This window comes from Camellia sinensis, chromosome 2 (genome assembly GCF_055761805.1).
Source record: "Camellia sinensis isolate YWXY chromosome 2, ASM5576180v1, whole genome shotgun sequence".
Lineage (NCBI taxonomy): Eukaryota > Viridiplantae > Streptophyta > Magnoliopsida > Ericales > Theaceae > Camellia > Camellia sinensis.
The window spans coordinates 103675588-103699488 of record NC_138962.1 but is presented as its reverse complement, the minus strand read 5'-3'; the positions used below and the strand labels follow the sequence as shown (position 1 = coordinate 103699488).

At 36.1% G+C, this 23901-nt stretch overlaps 1 protein-coding gene across 1 annotated transcript in view; it reads right to left on the bottom strand.

Moving 5' to 3' along the window:
- Positions 1-23687, bottom strand: part of LOC114317660 (nuclear pore complex protein NUP107) — a 53450-nt gene extending 29763 nt beyond the window's left edge. Inside the window, 10 exon segments of the mRNA XM_082915330.1 lie at positions 11631-11729; positions 12074-12241; positions 12315-12407; positions 12711-12869; positions 15467-15592; positions 15681-15714; positions 16599-16713; positions 17129-17197; positions 20235-20602; positions 23472-23687. Of these exon segments, the coding sequence (XP_082771456.1) occupies positions 11631-11729; positions 12074-12241; positions 12315-12407; positions 12711-12869; positions 15467-15592; positions 15681-15714; positions 16599-16713; positions 17129-17197; positions 20235-20602; positions 23472-23551 (1311 nt within the window). The 5' untranslated portion in view covers positions 23552-23687.
- Between the last annotated feature and the right edge of the window lie 214 nt (positions 23688-23901).

The following is a 23901-nucleotide window of genomic DNA, read 5'->3' as shown; positions in this document are numbered from 1 at the left end:
AAGGTTAGAGGTGGTCGGTTGCAGACCTCTGGGAAAATGAAGAGCACTTTAGTGGTTTGAGAGCACCGGAGGTGGAGAAATAGAAGACCAAAGCAGGCTTAGAGATGGGGGAGCGTAGTGAGAGAACTTGAACACTTAGAACATGTTTGGTACGAAGGAATGGAATCAATATGGGAATGGAATGGAATGGAATGTTCATTCCCATTCCATTATTTGGTTGTCAACATGGAATGACATAGAAATAGAATGATAATTCTTATTCTCATGTTTGGTTATGCCTTTAAATTAATGGAATGGAATATTTTTTATATTTTATTTATTTATTATTTTTATTATTTTTTTTAACAAGCTAGTAACAAACAAGTTAAAAATTCATACAGATTATGATAGTTGTGAAGCGATGGTGTGAGTGGTGGTATTGGTGGCGGCATCGGTGGTCGTGATAGTAGTGGTATTAGGATGGTGGTGGTGGTAGGTCACTATGATGGTGGTGGTGGTAAGCTAGTGTTGTGGTGGTTGTGGTGGTGGTTGTGGCGGCGACAGTGATGATGGCAAGTAGCGGTAGTAGAGTGGTGGTTCTTATGATAATGGTGGTGTGAGTTTTGTAAAAATGGTGATAGTAGTGGGAAGGTAATGGTTGTGGCAGTGACGATGGTGGTGTTGGTGGGTAGCAGTAGTAGAGTGGTGGTTATTGCGATAATGGTGGCGGTGGTGTGCTTTTTGTTAACGTGGTGGTAAGGTAATGGTTCTAGCAGCAAAGGCAGTGGTGATGGTAAAAACGGAGCTAGTAGGGTAGTGATTCTAACGATGGTGGTAGTAATTGTGGAGGTGGCGGTTGTAGCAATGGTAGTTGTGGTGATGGTGGTATTGGTGGTGGTGGCAGCAATGGCGTAGTAGGGTGGCGGTGGCGGTGGTCGTGGAGGTAGTGGTAGTGGTTGTGGAGGTGGTGATGCAGTTGTGGCGGCGATGGTGGTGGTGATAATGTAGTAACGGTAGTAGTGGTAGTGATGGTGGCGGCAATAGGGTGGTGGTGGTGGTGATTGTGGCGATGGCAATAGTAGTAACGATGGTGGCAATGGTGGGAGGGAGTGGTAGTAGAAGGGAATGGTGGTCGTAGATAACTGATAATGTTTTATGGTGATTCTATGATAGAATGGAATGGCTATTCCTTGGGTTAGAGAAAGGAATGGGCATTCTCACATGTTAGAATAGCAATTCCATTGAAATGACTATTCTCACTTAGATAAGACATACCAAACATGGGAAATGGAATGCAAAGTTAGAATGGACATCCTATTTTAGCCCATTCCATCGTACCAAACGTGCTCTGAGGGTTTGTGTAGTTATAGTAGTGTTGTTGTATGATGATCGTGGTCGTTGCATGTATGATACGTTATATAAGCTCCTCTAGTATTGGAGGAGCCTAAGCAACTTTAGGGGCAGGTGGCGGGCTCCCCTCACCTCAAGAAGCTGATATAAACTTGGCTGTCATCTGGGGTGATAGGTCTGATATCTTCAAAGGCAACGCATCATGCATGTAGAGGCATGGATATAAGGTCCACATTGCCTCTCTCTAAGGAGATAGCCAAGCAAAACCTTGACGGTACCATGGTCTTAGCCTCCAGTCCACAGTCCACAGTCCTTCGATGGTCCCCAAGCGAGGTTGCCTAGGCCCAACTCCCAGCCTAGAAAGCCAAGTGGTTGAGTAGAATGAGTGACATTAAGGCAAGCCTTAGGCTGCTATGCAAGCATATGCTGGCCAAAGGACTAAATAGGCAGCCAAGGGCTCAACTTTAGGCCTCCAAGAGAGCGTGGGTAAGTAAGAACCCAAATGGGCATGCAAGTGAGTCTAGGTCCTCAATGAGCGCGTAGGCAAGCTGACAGCCCAGCTCATTTGTCTTGGAGCTCTCCATACTTGACGGTGTGCATGCCTCGACTTAGGCTAGGCATGCAATCTCAATTGACAGTGGTGCCTTAGAGGTTTCCCATGTGGGGGTGTGATGACAATGATGCGGTGCCCGAAGGGCTCGCCACGTGTCGGGCGTGGTATAGGTACCTACAGTAGTCTTGTATAAGATAATAATATATAATTGTCTCCTCAAAGAAAACGGACTTTACCCCGTAAATGTGACATCAAAAAATAGACAAAGTGATCTCACCATTCTGCTACTTCATTGCCCTTCCACAGCTACATTTAAACAGTTATTCAACTAGATAACAATACGACAAGTCAACAACTAATTCTCCTTTCATTGCAGCAATTCAAGAAAACTAAATTACAAAGATTAATTATTTGCAATATCAACCACCTCTTGTATCAGTTTACTAAATATTTTTCAGGGTTAATTTCAGTTTTATCCCCCAAACTATTGTCTTTTTTTTTCTATTTCATCCCCAAACTATCAATTTATCTAGTTAATCCCTAAAATTTTGATTTCAGTTTATATGGTTCAATTAGAGATGGCCTATCCAAATCAATAATGAGGAAAAGCTAATCTACTAGGCAAAAAGATAATTTCACAGTTTGGACAACCTAATAGTGGGTTTGGCAATTGCTTTTTTAGTAGTTTTTTTTATTGGTTTTTTTGGTCTTTAGTGAACTTTTATAAAAAGAAAAATTCAAAAAGTTCACTTTTAAGTCCTACTAGACTAGATATACTTGAAAAGCAACTTTAAAAAAAAACATTAAAATTGACTTTTTTGAGTTTTTTTCTCTAGTGAACTTTTCTTGGAATTTTTCCTACTTTTAAGATCCATTTAGACTTGACAAACCTAAAAAGTAAAACGTTTTGGCACAAATTTTTTTAAAAAAATACTGAAGAGAGAAAAAAAAAAAAAAAAAAAAAAGCTCTGCAAAAAAATGTAGCTTTGTTAGCTATTGCCAAACATAGCCTAAATCATACAACTACTATATTAGACAACTTACACTCTACAACCATACACCCATCTTCTTCTATAACCCTCATTTCAAATTAGCAAACAAAAAAATGATTGTTTGGTCATGTGGTTTAAATTGTTCAAATATTAAAATGACTTTTTGCCCATCAAATTAGGTTTTAACATTCAATTTGACTACTTTAGTAGAAATTAATATCTTTAGGGACTAAATAAAAATAAAGGGTAACTTACAAATACACCCCCTGAGATTTGCTTAAAATACAAATTACCCCTTATCTTCTGGAAATTACATCCCGCCCCTTCAAGTTTCTAATTGCATAACCAATGACCACTTTTATTAATAAATCATCAAGTCAGTTAACTGTTTTTAGTATGGGAGAGTAGTTTAGAATTTTATTTTTTCTATTAATTTTGTTAATAAAAAATTTGGCAAGGGGATATTTGTAATTTTCAAAACTATGGGAGGCAGTTCGTATTTTAACTTAAATCTCAAGGGGTGTATCTGTAATTTATCCTAAATAAAATTAATAGTTGAAGAATGAAACACAGAGTGGCGATAGTTTCCAGAAACATTTTTTTGAGCATCAACAAAGAATTTTATTAAAAAAGAAAAATGAGAGGAGAGGACAAGAAGCCCTCAAACAAATAGAGAAAGAAAAGGCAGAACAATCAAAACAAATTTCACTAAACTCCTAGCACTAGAGATGGCAAACAGCGGCCCAATCTCTAGAAATCAAGACAAATGAAACTCCTTCAAAAGGAAGCCAAAAATTCCACAAAGCCAAATATGAAGCCAAATAAAGACGAATATCCCGCCCTATTCCACAAAGCCTCCTCATCTGATTTTTTATTGTGAAAGATTCGTGCATTTTCTCCAACCAAATAGTCCAGAAAATAACAAACACAATATAGGACCACATTGTTTGGGCTCTCTTGTTGCTGCCAAACCCTTCAAACCTAACACGAAGCATATGAATGCAGTCCCATGGAGCAACCCACTAAACATCATGTAGGCCAAACAAATGCTGCCATAAAGCAAAAGCCACCGGGCAGTCCAAAAATAGATGATCTGCCAATTCCAAGTTCCTCTTGCACATCACACCATTGAGGACAAAGAAAGTGATTGGACCTTCTCATTTGGAAAAGGTCATTGGCTGTGACACCCTTTTGAGATAAGGACCACATGAAAACTTCACTTTATGAGGAACAGTCGCTTTCCAAATTTTCTTATGAAGAGGAAACAAAGGGGCAGAGGGATCATCAATGAATTTATTGAACAGAGATTTACAAGAAAAGACCCCTGAAGAATTGATATTTCAAACCCTACTATCACAAGAGGAAGAAAGAGAAACCCCATCAATCAATGACAACAAAGAAGCCAACTCGCCAACCTCCCTATCATTTAAATTCCTACGAAAACCAAGATTCCAAGAAATAGGTGCCACATTAGAACATGCCACTGATGCTATTGAAACATCCCGAGTACAAACCAATCTGTAAAGGAGAGGAAAAGCTCAATTGAATGAGGAATCCCCTAAACCAAACATCCTCCGAAAATCGGATACTCACCCCATTCCCCACTTTCAATGATAAGAAATTGGACATTTGTGGATACAAAAGAGAGATCGACTTCCAAGGAGAACGACAATTGCCTGTAGTAACCACATTAGAATCTCTACCATTGGCCTGAACTTCATACTTGCTTTTAATGATAGAATACCATAGTGACATTCTTTCAACAGGAAATCTCCATAACCACTTACTCAAGAGGACATGTTCCTAGTAACAATGTTTCCTATAGCAATGCCCCTTTATCCCTAGGAAGAGAAACAACCTCCCACTTAACTAGATGATCCCTTTTACCCTCATCGCACCCTTTCCAAAGAAAATCTCTTATCAATTTATTTTCCTCGCAATGTTGACCGGAATCTTGAACAAGGATAAGAAGTAAATAGGAACATGGCAACACGGACTGTACCAAAGTATACCCCCCCCCCTCCCCGGGGGAAATAACAAGGATTGCTTCCAACCCTCTAATCTTTTCCCAATTTTGACAAGTACAGGCTCCCAAAAAGATGCCGATCTAGGATCTCCTCCCAATCGAAGCCCAAAATATTTGAGAGGAAACTGCTCAATGGGACATCCCAACATATCTGCCATCCTTTGCTCATAGGTAGACTTCAAATTAATGCCCACAACACTACTCTTACTAAGATTAACCTTGAGCCCCGACACAATTTCAAAGATTCTCAAAAACATTCGCAAATTGCCAACCTTACCCTCCTCCTTTGATGAAAAAAAGATAGTGTCATCCGCAAATTGTAATGGGTGACACCAATCCTATCCCTACCCACCACTTATGAAGCATGGGTACTCCGAAAATATTGTTATACTCGTACCGATAGGACTGCATGCGTACCGAGTACTCGAAATACATACCGGGTACTTTTTATACATTCTTTGATAGTTGGGTACTAGATAGGTACTTCATGGGTACATCAGGAGTACATCAAGCTATGAGACATTGGTGGGGATACGTTTAATTTATTAGAGAGTTCTTATTTACTTGAAATTGTAAATCCTTTACATAATATGCTAGAGATGAAAGATATATTATTGAATGATGAAGTTGATAAAAGTGAAAACCAAAGCTTCAAGTTTTTAAATTTTGCTTAGCTTGATTTTGAAATGAAACTTTATTTTGTAATTTCTCCCATTTAATGGCATTAAAATAGCTTATAGACTTTGTTTTTGGTATTGGTATTGTTGAACCATGATTTCTCTTTTGGTTTTATAATTTCTCCTTTTAGTTTTGGTATTGAACTTTAATTTATAGATTGGATCTCAAACTATAAATTATAAAAAAATAAAAAACTTATTGGCGTACCCCAGCCGTACCCGTATCCTGTTTTTTTTAAGTCTTGCCATATTGGCATACCCGTATCGTACCCGTACCAATATCCGTACCCGCACCCGTGCTACATAGCCCACCACAAATCCTTTGATAATATCCTTTTCTTTAGCTAGAACGATGATTCTACCCAACACATCAACTACTAAAATAAGCAAAATGGTGACATATTGCATGACGACATTCACAATGACCTAAAAGAATTCCCAGCCTTACCATTCACAATGATGGCCATATTGCATGACGACACACCCCCCGAAACCCACCTCCTCCACCTAGACCCAAAGCCCTTCTGTGATGACCCACCACGTATAATATCTTGCATTTAATTAATTAAGGAGATTTGGATTTTAATTAGTTATTATTCTGATTTAGTTTGGGATTTATAAGAATTATGGAGCCTGATTTTTATATGATTCTATTAAGGATTTATTTTGGAATTAGAAATTGAAAACCTAGGAGGTGAAATTGACGAGTTGAATCAGTTTAATTTCAAGTATTAACCCATTTGGGAGTTCAATAAATATTCGATTCAGTTTAGTAAAATTAAGATTTGATTAATTGGGTCCGAATTGAAGTTAATTAAGTTATGAGGATTGGGAATTATGATTATTATGAATTAAATTTACTTATGAGGTGTACAATTTGAATATGTAATTTATTGACAGAGATTTTGAGTTTAATCTGAAATTGAAGGCCTTAGAGATTTGAGAAACCAAAATTGATGATGGCAATAAGTTTAATTTGATATTTGGAGCCTTTTGGGAGTTTGATTAAAAATCTGATTCAGATTGGTAAAAATTAAATATATTTAATCGAGACTTAATTAAAGTTAATTCGACTAATTAAATTATGTGGGATTTGTAATTAATTATGATTAATTAAATTATGTGCTAATCAAGAATTATTAAGACTCTGTGTTGCTTAATTAAGTTAATCTTAATCATAAATAGAATTGTGGAATGGTCTAGAATTTGAGGGTGTATGTGGGTGTGGGTGTGGGTGTGGGTGTGCTGAGAATTCTGTGTGCGCGCTGAGAAATCTGTGTGTGTGTGTGTGTGTGTGAGTGATGTGCTGGAAGAATTCCAGTGTGTGTGTGTGTGCACGTGTTCCCTAATGAAAAAGTAGGGTGTGTATACATGTATTGCTGATGAGTTCAAGGGTGTAACTTCATTACTCATGTTTTCTGCTGGGCAATTTTAGAGAGAGAGAGAGAGAGAGCTCACCTTTAGCAAGAGAAGTTCAAGATTGGAAGAGAAGAAGAAGACCCAAGGGGGGAATCAACTTTAATTTCTGAAATTAGAGCTTAAGGTATGGGAATCATGCTTGATTTTTGTAGAATCTTTGTATTACACTTGAAATTAAAGATGAGTTTGGAATCAACATCATGCAATTGGAAGAAATTAAGAAGAAAATGAAGGAAATTGAGCTAGGTTCATGGTTTTGGAAGTTATTTGGAAATTAATCATTTTGGATTTGATTTATATTGGCTTGCATGATATAGAATTTCATTTTCACATACATGAACAAATGCTATAAGTTTTGATACCTTAAATTTACATGCATTTTAGATTTCAAGAATTTTGAAGAATCGATTCTATGTTTTGAAGAGAACTAAGACGAACATTTGAATTATATCTTAACTTAATTAATTTGTAAAGTCCTTCTAAACAAATGTTTTCTTCCCCATGAAATTTTATGTCATGTTTTTAAGTTTATGAGTTTGATTTTGGGTTTGGATTTTGAAATACTGTTACATGAAAGCTTTTGTATTGCATTTATTTCAAAAAATTAAGTTTCCATATTCAATTTCATGTTTTGTTCTCTAAAGAAAAGAAGTATGGAAAATCTTTACATGCATAAAGATTTAATTCAAGTTTTTGCAAATTATTGAGGTTTTAAGTAAATAATTCCTGAAGGGTCATGTATTGGTATTTTTCCAAAGTATTTTCATGATTTCAAACAAGCCATGGATGACCCCAAGTTTTGAAATGAAGTTTGGAAGCTAAATCTTCAGTTTGAAAACCCAGAAAATTTACAAACCGCTTGAGCAACCAATTAGTGGCTCGAGCGAACATTACAAGCTTCCAAAACTTTTGCAGTCTTTCCAGACCGCTTGAGCGACCAATTGGTGGCTCGAGCGAACCCACCTTATGTTTGCTAGTCGCTCGAGCAAAAAAGTGTAAGCTCGAGCGCACTTTTGACCCATCCAGTATTTCTGCAGACTGTGCAGTCCGCTTGAGCGACCAAGAGGTGACTCGAGCGGTTAGGCAGTTTCAACATGTTTTGAAAAATTACATCTTTCTCATATTTTCATTCTCATCTCTTCCCAAGCATTCTTAGGCATAAATTATGACTCATTGAGGATTAATAAGTTAAGAACCAACAAAAGTTAATTGATTATGAAGCAAAGTAAGAAATCAGTTTATTTGAAAAGAAAGAATAAGTAAGAATACATGAAACAAGAATTCGGTTTATTAGGGAAGAAAAGAATAAGAGAAGTTATATGTGATCAAGAGAGTAATATTGTGTTTCGATATGTTCGTTTGTGTGCTCTATGTAGGTTGGGTGTCCAAGGAGTTATATTCGAGTCAAGCCCACTGTAATTAATATCTCTATAAAGATATGTTCGAAAAGTGTTCTGTAAATTGTTATATGAATCATGTTTATGTAATGTTATTTTATATGAACAAATGAATGTCCCATTTTAAAATGTAATCGTGGCATCCATTAAAAGGCCCTCGCCTGGGAGAAACAATACCATCGCCCTTTGATTAACGAAATATGCCCTCGCCTGGGGGGAAACAATACCATGGCCCTGTGTTGATGAGGCCCTTGCCTGGGGGAAATAATACCAAGGCCCTTCATTATTTGGTTACAAAGATTTCTAATGTTGGCCCGAGTGGTCCTTTTGCTTGACATAGATGGTCCTGTCGTTTAGACTCATGTGATTCCTTTGTTGACCTTCATGGTCCCTTTGAGTATGCTTTTGGGCCCTTCGTATTCGACTAGATGTACCACGTATAATGTTTTGTTAATGGATTCAATATGGAAAATGCTTTGTTTGATCCAGATATATGTTTCATTTGAAAAAGCATGGATTTCGATACGATAAATGTTCGCTTTGAAAATGATGTTATATGATATTTGGAAATGTAAAAATATGGCAAATACTTTGTTTTGAAAATGATATAAGATTCACTTTGAAAATTGTAAGACATACTTTTAAATTGTTATAAATTGTTATGGACTTCATTCATTAACCTCTTTATTTTGGTATTACTCGCTGGGCTCTAACTCACCCCTCTCCCCTTATATATATGTAAGTGAGCAAGTGGAATATCAGCATTAAAGTTTGCCTCGAAGTCCGCCCCTTGTCAAGCCACCCAAGCAGTGCCTCCATGATGAGGCTTTAGTTTTATTTTGTCAAGCTTGCTAAGCTTTGTATTTTTTTTTTTTAAGTCTTATATATATGTGTGTGAGATGTATTAAGATTTAAATATGTATATGATAAAAGTATGTTTGAATGTTTTAAATATTTTAGTTCATCATGTATGCACATCGCAATGGACATTATTCATTTTGTTTTACCTCCGCTTCAAGCCTCGATATTAATTAAATATTTTCGAAATTTTGTCTTTAAGGCCTGATTACAGGCCAGTCATGGCGTAAACCTTTAGGAGCGGGTTTGGGTCGTGACACCTTCTTTTCCAACACAAAATCCAAAAAGCCCTAATCCACATGATCGTATGCTTTCTCGAAGTCCACGTTAAAAACAATGCCCTATTTATGCAATCCCCTATATTACTTAACTAAGAAGCATGGATACGGACATGAGACATGGCGATTTCCAAAATATGGGGCCACGGACACAACGGGAACACGACAATAAAATATGTTTTTATATATTTTCATTTACTATTACATCCACAAACAATTAATATTAACAAAAACTAACTCTAATTCTTTTTCCTTTTTTTTATAATAATAAATAAAATAAACACTTTTAAATTAACACATCTTTTTTTTATAGATGATCTATTAAGTATTTAAATCTAAGGAAAAAAATAATAATAAACAGTTAACATTCATCAAAAACACTAAATAAAAAGGAAAAAAAAAAAAAAGACAACTTGGCATGTCCCTAGTGTGTCTCGAAGTGTTTCCAGTGTGTCCCCCGAAAATAAATTAAATAAATAAGGAGACACGCCATGTGGTGTGTCCCATACATGTTTCCGCCGTGTTCGTGTGTCCCCGAAAGTGTCAACATTCTCATTGGCCACTAGGACCACATCCAGGATTTGCCGTCCATGCACAAAGGCCCCTTTTGAAGGAGAAATGGTTTTCCCAAGGACAGCCCCTTTTAAGGAGCATCTTTTCCAAAATTTTGTAAAGTAGCGTAACCAAACTAACGGGCCTGAAATCTCCAATCTTAACCCACTTCTCTTTCTTGGGAATCAGACAAATGAAGGATGCATTGGTGCATAAGTTAACCTCCCCCACTCTCAAAAAACTGACCAAACACTTTCATAAGATTCCTTTTCACGATCTCCCAACAATCTTGAAACACTGCCATTGAGAAACCATCCGGGCCTAGAGCCTTATCTCTCTCGCATTCAAACACAGCCTACTGCACCTCACATTCTTCAAAGGGTCTCTTGAGCCAACTGATTTTCAAGGTATCTATAGGAGCCCAAAAAATACCTTTGATCCCTAGACGGTCCACTCCATTAGAATAGAGAATTGAGTAAAAATAGAAAATCTCATTAACGATTTGCTCTTTCCTTATTCACCAACCAATCCTTGCCCAATTTCCAAATTTTTAATGAAATTCTTCTTCCTTTTCCCCGACACAACCCTATGAAAAAATCTTGAATCGATGTCGCCATCTTTTGCCCATTTCAACTTAGCTCTGTCCCCAAAAAATCTGCTCCCAAAAAACAAGCTCTTCCAACTTTAATTTGAGCAATGATCTCTCATCTCTCGAAGTCCTAGATAAACCCTCCCTAGACTCCTTTGCATCCAAATCTTCAATACCTCAAACTAACTCTGCTTTCAACTCATTTAGATCACCAAAAACTTATGCTTCCAAATCGTTAAATTCTCCTTGACCCCTCTCAACTTTCACATAAACTTGAAACCCTCCCCACCCATGGACTCTTCCACTCTCCCACCACTCCTCGAAATCAGTTTTAAAAGAGCGATTTTTCAGCCATATGTTCTCGAATCTAAAGGAGGTTGGACCCCATTTAAAGGGACAACTCTCAAAAATCACCTGGCAATGGTCTGAAACAACTCTTGGCACAACCTCTTGCCTTAAATCAAGAAACAACTCCTCACAACACAAAGTATGAAGAAATCTATCTAACCTACGGTAAACACTATTCTCCTGAAGATTAGACCAAGTAAACGGAGCACTACTCAAGGGTAGACCAATCAACTCACACTCTCTTATAAAGGAATCGAAATCACACATACTTCTATTTGTGGAAACCCCATTGAGCTTTTTCGAAATCAACCTAACCAAACAGCCTCCTCAATATATATTATACATATATATATGTTGCAATCCATGTTGTAGAAGCTAAATAGACATGCTTAGAATCAAAACCACAACTAGGAGAGCTTCTACATGTGCTCATATGCATTTTATACCAGGTAATAGGTAGGAGGAATAAGTGGTTGATTGTTCTTACAAAAAGCTCAAAAGATGTATCAAAGCGAATTATGGGTGAACAAAAACTGATAAAAAAAAATTTATTCACCCAAAAAAAACTGATAAAAAATTAGAAGGTAGCATCATTAAGGAGCAAAAAATTACCTCCCAGTCTGTACAAATAGGAAGAATACGCTTCAAGTTACTACACTGGGCTGCATATACTGCTGTTTCATATTTCCCACCATCTTGCTCAGCAATTCTCTTCAATACAAGAAGGCATAGAAGAAATGAAATCACTTAATTGAACGACCATTTTTTAATGGAGAAATGGCAGCATCTTATTAAGCTACGAATATTGAGAATCTCCAAACAAGAAGAGCAGAAAACAATTTACAATAACGTCAATTGTCTACCAATCTTACAAGAGAAAGTGAACAAGATTTGATTTATCAATCAATGGGAGTTGCCGAAGAGAAAAATTAGAACCACAAAATATTGAGAAAAAGGGAGCACAAGGAATGTGTGCGACATTTATAGAAATCATTGTAACTGCATAAGAAAGTTCGCTCACAGAAAGTACTATGATTAAATATTTTTTCCCGTACCTCTGACACACAATAGGCAGCCCATTTCCAAAGGCGCCATTGGTGACCAATGCCACGTTCGAGTTCAATAGCTTGCAGAGTTCTATTCTTTCCATTTTTTACCAGCGCTTCAACTGATGGACATAGGTCCAACCCTCCAAATGGGCATAGAGTTGCAGCTCTCCATGGCTGCCCAAAGGGAATTTAATATCACAATGGGGCAGGAAGTTTACAACTACTACCCCAAAAAAATTTTGCATACCTGTCCAGCAGACCGGCAAAGATCACAGGCCTCCTATAGTCTGCCAGCCCTTAACAAACTCCAGATATCTTCCAGAAGAGATTCATCTTGTTTCTGTTCATTAAAAAATAAGTTTACATAATTCTAACAAATAAAAAATAAATAGACAAATAATATATTTCAAAAAATGTTAAAAATCTTCTAGATCTACTAGTTTCAGCAAAATTGAATCCAACAAGATGAACGGCATAGGATGCAGATACAATGCGTGGTTGCAAAGCTGAACAGATGTGAAAAGGACTTTAATATATTGAAATGTAATCAAAATTATATTCAAAATGTACTACAACAGACCACAAGCAGTTCATGGGTGAAATAAAATTATACATATTGAGACAGTTGTTCATCGAAAAGTACTTTATCATCAGGTAGTTGTTCAGCATGTTCACACGTTGGAGCATCAAAATCCAAGTGATGAACAGTTTTTGGTTTTGAGACACCTTTCTTTAGAGCACGTTGGGTATGATGCCAGACCCCAGAGCTGGGGAGATAAGTACCAACATGAGAACCTCTCACCTGCGAAGACAACCAACAGTTATGCCAACCATACCACAGAACTCCTAATACAATTTCAGTCAAATTATTGTGAAGTTTAAACTATCAGGGAAGAACCAAGGAAATCAAACAATTATTGTTAAATACAATCTTCTTCAAAGAAAATAAATGACTAAATGGCTGCCAAATGGTTCTTTGGTATTCTGTCTAGATATTGATAATAGGACCCAACATAGCTTGATCCTTCTGCTTCGGGCCAACCACATGTTCAAATATGAAAACCGGAAGTCAACTGGGCTGAAAAAAACAATGTGAATGATAGCCACAAAATTGTCATCCCATAATCTATGTTTTCATTAAGACCTCTCCATTTTCATTTTGCATGACCAGAAAGCTTAGTCAACATTTGCTTACCCATCCCACAACTGGTGGTATTAATGAAATCTCCAGCATCCATCCATACCAATCAATCATCCATTTCAGCCTCCTCTGTTTTAATTAAAGCTCGCCCTTATGAGTGTGTTATTCCGTCACTTCCTGGATCTTGTCCATCAATAAAGCACACCCATTGTCCTACTTGACTTTCTTTCCAATTCGATACATATGCTTGATCCCACACAACAATGTTTCTACTTTCATCATGCAATTAATTTATGGATATTTCCTTACATCTACGCTGTTTTTTATCTAACGATTGATAGATAAAATCAGTAGTCTTAGTAATTTGTTGGACAGTGGCTATCCATTATCATTACACCCTCACCACCTGCCCCCAGTTCTACAAAATCCTTTTACCAACTCTAGTCTTGCTTCTCATATATACCCATTGAACTCTAAAGCATCTCAACTTAAATCAAGGCAATCAAGCTCTAAACTATCACAGTCGGTACTAGTCAAACTAGTGATCACAAATGGCATACAACATGGGATCTCTTCCCTGAAGTGGCCTGACCAATCCAACCATAATCAATCCAAAAGAAGACCTTCCCAATGCAACCTTAACCTATTGTAATTAATAATCACTTCACACCCCCCATGACTCCATCAAAAGCCACAAAACAATATGAAGATGCTCATCTTTCCTTCAGTTGCATAACATAACAATAACTTCCATGGGTAACCAACATAATACTAAACCAAATAATATACTACTATTCTTGTCTCATTTCTTGAACTTTGCTCAGTCACCCTCTTAGTTTCACAGCACACCTCATAAATTTTTCACATAGTAGTTGATGCAGCATTTATATCCCTCTTTATTCCTTCTCTTTTCTCTCATCATATAAAATACCTCCTTTATTCCACATGCAGCTATCATCAATTCTTTTACTTATCAAAAACAATTAAATAAATACTCCCCAGTTGAATATAATTTGTTCCACTGTAATAGGTGCAAGCCTCAGTTTTGTTACGCTTCATCTTACAATGAGACTATTCTAATTTCTTACCTTCAAAGCCCTCAATTAAAACCCCAATGACTTGCCCATATCTGTAAATTGCTCCCAAAAATAAAATAAAATAAAAAATAGATACGGTTCCTAAAAACAGGGAAGTTAATAATTTTTGCTGTAATGTGTTCCCCTATGTGGTTTATTGGGTAAATAATGAATGTAAAGTTGTCACTGTTCCACATCCTTTAATTTCTTCATGACACAAGCATTTGATCCTCACCCATGATGCATGTAATGTAATCCATCTCTAGTTTCCAAATGACTTATTCTAGTAAGTACATGCATGTCTTGATCACCACACACCGAAGTTGTAAACTTACAATATGGATCATCAAGTGAATTTATATATATATCTTAGACTTACTAGTCACCATTTAAATATAATTATCAACTGAAGTTCTCCCTTTTCCAGGACCATATCATGCTTTGTAACCTTCCCACCAAACTGCCTTCTGAACTACAATGTATTAAAACAAAATTTTGCTTTCAGAATACAATTTACAATTGCTCCTGTTCAACCCTCCAAGGGCCCATCATCAATACTCTCCTAACACAACCAGACAACTCATTTTGCAAGTCACTGATTCTTCTACCAAATCACATTCTCCTTTTACTAATACAAAATAAAAGTTTTAAATGTTTTGCTTTCAAATTTCAGCACATAAAACCTATTGCATATTTTATCTTCTTTGCCACCCAATATCTTGATATTATATTTGATTTATTATCAAACACTGAAATCTCTCCAGGAAAAAAGTCTTTGATCACTAAGTTGTCTGCTAATTTGGGAGAAGGCACAGCACTCCAAGCCTTACACCTCATTGATGTGCATGTTAAAGAAAAAAGATGTTAATTTTCACTACCTAAATCATTTGTTTACAAAAATAGATCTCAAATAAACTAAAAATAACAATGGCTGATTATGGTATCAATTCAATAGTTGCCACCTTCAACTATGATAATTTCTCTAATCGAAAAAGGAAAAAATAATTCAAGTATATGGTGGATAATGGTATCAATTCACAATAGTTGGCAACTTCAGACTATCTGTTGAAATGCAACAAGAAAGGCATTCAAAATCAAAATTAAATTTTAAAAGTTAAAGAAACAACAAACCATGGATAAGCATTAGACCGTCAAAACAGGAGAAAGTAGCAGACTCATCACCTCATTATCCAAATCAAGAACTTTGGAGGCTAATGCTTCAAGCCACTGAACAATCCGGAGGCCTAATTGCGCTGTATGATCTGCAACAACAAACTGGCAAGCCTCCAAATGCGAAGTTGTTGGGGACTGTCATAAGGCATTAGATGAAACTCACAATATAAGAGCAAGAAAACATAATGGAAAACTAGAGAGTTAACAATAGTAGATGCGTCACCAGCATCATATCTTCTGGGAGTTCTTCATTTCCTGCAAGAAGATGAAAAAAATAATTTTCACAAACAAGCCAACATAAACATGCAGGAGCCAACAAGAATACCTTGTCTAAACATTCAAGTACATTAAGTAACTTCAATATGCATCATTATTCCTAACCAGGAAACTATGTGAGCAAATATGTAATTTGGAGGAAGTTACGAGATGAGAAATGTATATAAAAGAATGACCGATTTCACCATCAAATAGAAATTTGTTTAATAAGGCAAATGATAACACTTTGTAAAGCTTTCTAAGTATTCAATTAGACATGGTATCAGGTATGACATGCACCAACAATCAGGAATAAAAATCTTCCAAGATTTCTAATACTAGCTGATTCATGATCTGATATTGTAGCATATACCAATGTTGTCTCATCAAGATCATTACACCATGAACCAACAAGATACTCAGAAGTCCGCATAACCAGCCGAATTGAAACAATGGATTAAAAGGTGAGGTGCAGAGAGGAGTGGGCAAATATTACATTGACCAAGAGAGAAGAATTAATCATAAATGTCTAAGAGAACGGTCAGATCACTTATATGCTCATATTCAGCAGGGATGTAATTGACAAATATAAACTTCAAGTGTGCTTTAATCTAATAACATGGAACTACTTTAAAATAATTTTTGAATGTCACAATGTTATTTCTTCTTAAGCACAACTAAATAATTTGATACCAACAAAGAATGGATAAATTACACAAATACTTCACTCCTCAGTACATAAATCATTAAGTATGAACTTGCCAAACTTCAATGAGCATGCATTCAAGAAGTTTCAACATTGTTGTAGTGACACTGTAGAGTCCACTTTATCTATATAAAACATCAATTCTATGATAGGAACATTAATGGTAGAGATTTATTTCCTTTCCCATATAGGTACCACAAAAGAGACCAAGAAGCAGCCTCATCAAGTAAGAGTCGAGCCTTCTGCCTCATCAACTTGTCCTCCACAATTCTATGTCTTTCATTGGATCCATACCAACAGAAGTAGAGCACAGGGACACAGTAAAACAACCAACCAAGATGCTGAGCATTACCAAATTTAATATGAAAAAATCAAAACAAAATATTCATGATAATTGCATCCTAAGAACCTCATTCAGCATGATTCAAAGCCAGTATTTACACACAAAAAAGGTGCACTGTACAAAATATTTTAGGCAAAGACCTTTCTCATTGCTTCTTTCTTTATAAACTAGAAATGAGACTTCCTCCTCCCTTATCTGCCCACCTCCTATTTTCATCCTAATAAAGAAATGTTTCCCGTGCATGCACAGTAAAATACTACAATAATATTCACAATACTCAGCATGCTACAGTGGTACATGTGCACACATATTCCAAAAGAAGACTCTTCAACAGAAATACAAATACATGAGAAGTGTGAGACCCACCTTATTGACTCCGATACATTGCGGCAAGATCTCTCAAATTGCAATATCAGATCAGGGATAGGCATCAACCCTGTGATACACAAAATGTCAACTGTAAGATACACAAGGGAATCATAAATGTTATTCATAATAAGTTTTGTGGCAGAAGAAACTTGAGCACAGAAAGGAAATTATGAACACCAGTGTAGTAATTTAAAATGTGCAACAAGATAAAACATTCATTCAACTTTCAAAGAAGCAAATCAATAATCTTTGTAAGCTTCTCAAGTTTACCATCTTAGGTCCAAAATCCTCCAAAACATTCTCCAAGAGTTATGGAATGGAAATATTTATTAGGTTAGCACCAAACAGTTACTAGATCAGCATCCAACATGGGTCAGAATAACATAAGCACATCAAAATTTTAAGATTTGGCAATATGTAAAATAACAATTTAACTAGAGGATAGCAAAGTTGACTCAAAATGAACTACAAAGCTTTGAGGTCAAAATCAAATTTCATTTCTACATAAGATCATAAGCATCAAGCAATTTGAAAAGTTTCCATGCCAATTTTAGCAAGTAATTAAATGTTTATCGGTGAAACAACGAAAAACCAAGTAGCATTGCACTATTTCATCATCATGCAATCCTAAATGGATATATACCATAATGAATGATGTCACGCCCTCAAAATAAACCCATAATAACCATAACATTAACATGCATTTATAAAAGAAAATGAATCATTTGAGTTATTCATCAGAGTATTCTTATTGAAAGACATCACATGTAACATCCTGCAACATCAAAATAAATGCCCTAAGGGCTTACATCTTTCCAAGCTAACACTTGGACACAAAAAGGATGAGTACTAACTCATTTACAAGTTAAGCCCTAGGCTTGAATGTTTACATGAAATCTCAAAAATAACAAAATAAAACATATAACTAAAGACAAGTCTTCAAAATCCCAAACATCAAATCCTTCCAGGCTAAGTCCGTGGAGGTAGCTTATCACCTGAACCTGAAAATGATGTTCCCATAAAGGGTGAGCCACAGCCCAGTAGAAAAATACTAAACCAAATATAAGCATTGAATAAAGCTATAGCATTCAATAGATGGTTAACTAAGATAATCAATTTTATCATTAAACAGTCTCATGACACTAATGTCTAAGACACATTTCACTTTCCATTATTATCAACATGGCTCAGAACCTGGCCAAACTTACAACAGTGAATTTGTATATCATATTCACATTACTTCCAATATCAACAAAACAAACGAGACTCATGCTCATATCAAAACACTTCATACTTCCCATTTGATACACATTTTAGTGCTGTATCAATAATCATGTAAAAACACTTCAATATAATAAGCACACATAAAAATGGTGCTAATGGAGTCCATCCCCTATCTCCTCCCAAACAAAAATCCGGTTTAGAGGTCCATCCCCTATCTTCCCCTAAACCGTGGAGTACATCCCCTATCTCCTCCCAAACAATATGCATATGCAATGCTCAATCAATACATGTAATTTCTGTATTAATTCAATAGTCTAAAATTATGACTTAACAAATTGATTAGTTTCAATTTTCCCTAATCCGCATGCAATGTTTACAACAAGCACGACTATCCTCCACCGATAGCCCAAAACAGTTATTTCTAGACTCGAAAAAATAAATATACCAACAATTCAATAGGCGAGTGATTTATATTATCCAACTACACCATTTAATCAATAAATTCCCCAATTTCATGGATTTAACCAAATTCCCCAATTTCCTTAAATTAATTACTCAAATCAATTTAGTAATTCAACTAGGGTTTGTTTTCAAAATTTTCAAAGTGTCCCCAACCTATCAAAATACCAAACTTAGAACAAAGCATATAAAATGGAGTAGGAAAATCCCTACCTCGAAGAAAATAATCCGTATAGAGAAGATGGAGATGAAGACCAAAGACCAACGTGCTCCAAATCCCAAGTTTCTCAGATTAAAACGAAGCCCTCAACTTACTCTAACTTTTTAATAAAGGATCTAAGGTAGAAACTCACTCTAAGTAGATCAATCGTAAGAGAGAAGGTGTGTAGAGGGAGAGAGAGAGATAAAAACACTCCAGGGGCGGTTTTTAGAAGGTTATGAAGGAAAAGTAGGTCAAAAAGTGAAATCACGGACTGATACAATCGACTCTACGCTCGAGCGTAGAAAGCCCCGCTCGAGCGTAAGACACAGAATCATGCTCGAGCGTGAAGAAAGCCGCTCGAGCGTCGATTGCACCCTTCCAGAAGTTTTGCAGGCGCTGCACCCGCTCGAGCGTCAAACTCCCCGCTCGAGCGGAGGAGCGAAAACAAAAACTACCGCTCGAGCGGAAGAACTGCAGAGCAAAATACTGGGAGATGGAAAATCCCGCTCGAGCGTCAAAAATCCCGCTCGAGCGGAGAAGCAACAACGAAGGGACCGCTCGAGCGTTAAAACTTCCGCTCGAGCGTGAAGGCCAAAATCTGGGCATCACCTATCGGCATCTAAAATCAACCAACCTGTAACAGACCCGTCCAACACAACCTATACTTCAAATACAAAGAGATTAAAGGACAACAACAACCAATAAGTAATGACAGGATCCACGGAACCTAAGTCCGGATACAATAATTTAAAGAGAAAAGACCGGGGTCGCTATAAATGACACAAACAGAAAAACTCCACATATATATATATATATATATATTTAAAAGGGGTGAACTTGGATTTACACATAATTAAACACAAAAACATAGAGGCATCACATATACAAAAGCATAATCAAATAGTTCATGAAACTCCAAAAGATTAATGCACTTGATGAATTGCCCTCTTTGATGTCAATGAATCCACAATAATTAAAGTTCAATTTTGTTTTTTAAATGATCCACACAGCTCCAAAATTGATAAACATTAATTAGATTCAATAAAACATCTTGTGATCTCGCACCTACAAAAACTGGCATAGGTTAGATGAATAAATGCAACTTAAACACATCCTTCGAACCTGGTCAAAATCTATAACCATTGATGCAAGAGACCAATCCATAAGCAAAAACAGTGAGAAAATTGTGATTTTAATTAAGAAATTTTACTTCCAACACCTTGGAGAGCAGAATCAAGTAGAGAAGCAAATAAAGTAAAAGTTGTATCTCCACCATCTGACAATGCATCATCCTCATGCTTGCAAGATTTTAATGAATAACTTCCAGGTCGATGTATCGAATCAGCAGCAACATCTACCTCAGATACACCACGACTGCCAGCCAATGATTTTCTCCACAAACCAGATTGTGTCTTTGCAGGTGTTCCTTCTAATTGATCAACATCAAAGCTCTCAACCTCTTGTTTGATATCTTCAAGAAAAAGTGCAGCGTTTGGCCGCCTTTCAATGCTCTGCCCATCATACAAAATCCTGGTTCCACTGAACTTAGAAACTGAATTGTCGTGATTGGAAGTTGAGTGCCTTTTCCTACACATTGCATAATCATTTAGTGCAGGTATGCACAAGCGAAATACAGTAAATTCTGTAATTCGTTAAAGCAGAGCTGGTAAAAACGCACTTAAAGTGCAATAACAGAAGAGCGTTTAGTAGGTAAAACGAAGCATATTTACAACACTACACTAAAAACATTCTATTTGATAAGCTTAAATCGAGCTTTTTTTTATATTTTAACATATATAATTTATTAGCTCTACCTTTAGATTACAATGATGATGGTCGTATGCTTAATGAGAATGATCATTATACACTTGAGGATCGTATTGCGTTGCTTATGTTAGGCATGGACCACTAGTGTTTTTCGATTTTGACTTTTAGATATATTTTTATTCAACCACATACTTCATTTTGATCATGACTATCAAGTATCATTATTGTAAATATTTTGTAATTGTGATTATTTGGTAAAGCACATGAGAAATTATATAAAAAGACTTGCTTAAATGGTATATGATTAGTTGGACACTTTGTTATATTATCCACCAATAATTGTTTTCAAATTTAAAGATATTGGCAAGTGATGCAAAGTATAAGAAGCTCAAGGAAGCATAAATTCAAAGAAGTGATGATATTTGAAAGTTTGCATGATTTCAAAGAAAAATTGCATGATTTCAAAGAAAAACCAATAGGAACCATATGTAATCATGTCTCTAGTATTATTAGAGTGTTATTTTATTATTATTTTTAAGTTTCCTAGAATTTTTAGCATAGGGGTATTTTGGTAATTTTTATATTTGCTAACATGGGCTATAGGGGTTACCCATGGGTTGTCTTGGGGATCAAGTAATTTAATTAGTTTTAATTTATGTTTCTTATTTGGCTTTAAATTAGTTTTGGAAGTTAAAATATTTTTAGTAGTTTTCTTTTTTAGTTCTAGTTGGAATAGGAAATCTCTAAAGCTTATATAAAGTCGTGTAATGCTTCTAAGTTAACAGAGTTGATATTAGAGAATTTCAGGAGCTTTGAAGCTTTCTTATGGATTGTGTGATGCAATCAAAACCTATGTACTAAGAAACACAAACACGGACACGCGACACGACACATACTATACAAGCATGCGGACATACCAACTTTCAAAATATGTAGGACACGCGGGGGACACACACGAAATATATAATTTAATATATTTATTATACGTCACATATATGAATATGTCATTCAAAGATAATAAAAAATGCAATATAACACTTATTTTATAAATTTACTTCATTTTTTCTTTTATTATTGTATCCTAAGTTATTTAGTTCAGTATTTTAAAAGGCGCGCTTAGGCGCGCACCTAAGCGCAAGGCACAATGAGGTGCAACCTTGCGCTTCGAACAGATCGAGGCAAGGCGCAACACGCGAGGCGCAGCTGAGGCGAGGGCTTTTTTTGAGGCGCAAGGCGTGGGCTTCATGGGCTTTACCCATTTTTCTACTCCAATTGTTGATTAAGTGCTTTTTTTGTGGACATACCCACAGGGATTCAAAACTATTCAATATAAAATGACCAAATGTAGTCAAAAGAGAGCAAAAAGTGATAAAAGATTGAATGTTATACTTTATATCTTTTGTTGGATATTATATTTCTAATTTTTAAAAGATTGAATGTTATGTTTAAAAATTATCGAAAATGGTTGTGATTTTTTAAATATTATATATATATATATATTTGTTATGTTGAAAATTTGTCTATTTTATAATTTTGCTTTTCTTCTACTACTTGCGCTTCGCTTTGGTGAGGCACACGCTTCGCCTCGCGCATAGGCTATAGCAGACCGTATCGCCTCGGTGCGCCTAGAGTCTTTTAAAACACTGATTTAGTTCAAACTTATAATTAGTTTCATATGTGTCTAATTGGTGGACACTTGTGTTTAAGCAATGGACACATGTGTCCTCCAAGTGTTCGAACAGTGTCTGGATCTAAAAATCTTTTAAAAAAATATGACACGTTTTGACAACAGTCGGACACATGTCGGAAAGTATCCAACGAGTGTTAGTGTCAGTGTCGGTTAAAAGGCTAAATATATTGCTATTTGACTTTTGAACTTTTTATTATATTATGAATCATTATCATTATATATTATTTTCTTTGAGCTTTGCACCTAGGCTTCAAGAGGCCTTTGCATTCAAGTGTGCATAACGCTTTCACCAATTCATTTTTCACCAACGCTGCTTGAGAGCACAATGCACTAATACTACGGGGGGAAAAAAGTGTAGAATGGAAAACAAATGTTTTCAAGCTACTGTGACTTGTGACAAAAAAATAAAACCGTGCATTTCCCCATGTTTTCCTAGTGAGTTAAACCCAGTAAGTTGACATTTACAAGGATCTAAAGAATGTCACAGATTTTTGCCAATGTACAGTGTAACAAGGTAATGTAACAAATATCTCTATAGCACTACCAAAACAAGTATTGAATAGCAGGAAAGGGGGCTCTATACCACAAGTCATGAACTTGAAATAGAAACAGATTACTTACTGATCTGGGTAAAAGACACTTGCAACATCAAGCCTACATGTATGTATCTCCTTAAAACACTCAATTAAATAATGAATATTTACAGTGGTTGTAAAATATGAAATATAACTAAAGTGCAATTGGTTACCAACAGTGTCCAATTATATGGGTGTAACTCCACTAGCAGATGTAAACATGGTATTTGTATATAAATGTGGTTAGACCAAATTGATGGAAATAAATGTGAACAACCCAAATGATTCTGGTTAAAATTGGGCATTTTAAATAAAAATGAAAGATACAAACTACAAAGGGCTTGTTATGATAATGAAGCAGAAATAGAGGGAAAAACGTGACTAGTACTGAAATGGAAAGCGTATGGTATGGTAAATAGAATACCCATAACAACGATAGCGCTCTCTGGTGCTGAGATCTTCGGGGTCGAAGTAGCTGGGAGAAATCTCCATATCAACCTCCATCGTTGCAAATATTGGTTCTGGAAATCCTTAAAACCCTAAATCACTTCAATTGTGTGTCCAGTCTGGCTTGGATCCAAGATAGAGAGATCCAAAGGGTTTAGGGTTTAGAGAGAGATAAAACCAGAGGGAATAGAGAGGCAGGGACGAAAAGGAGGGAAGCTAGACAAGAGTAGGGCTTGAGGAGAAAAAGTGGTAATCCATGTCACAATAATGATATGGTGTAACCCACCAATCAAAATTCAATAATAGACTAGTTGGCATCCTTGTCGCGTTAGGATCCTCTCGAGTGATCTCACTAGAGTGATCACCTAAAGTGAGTGAGGTGGACTCGACATGTGTCCCACTAATAG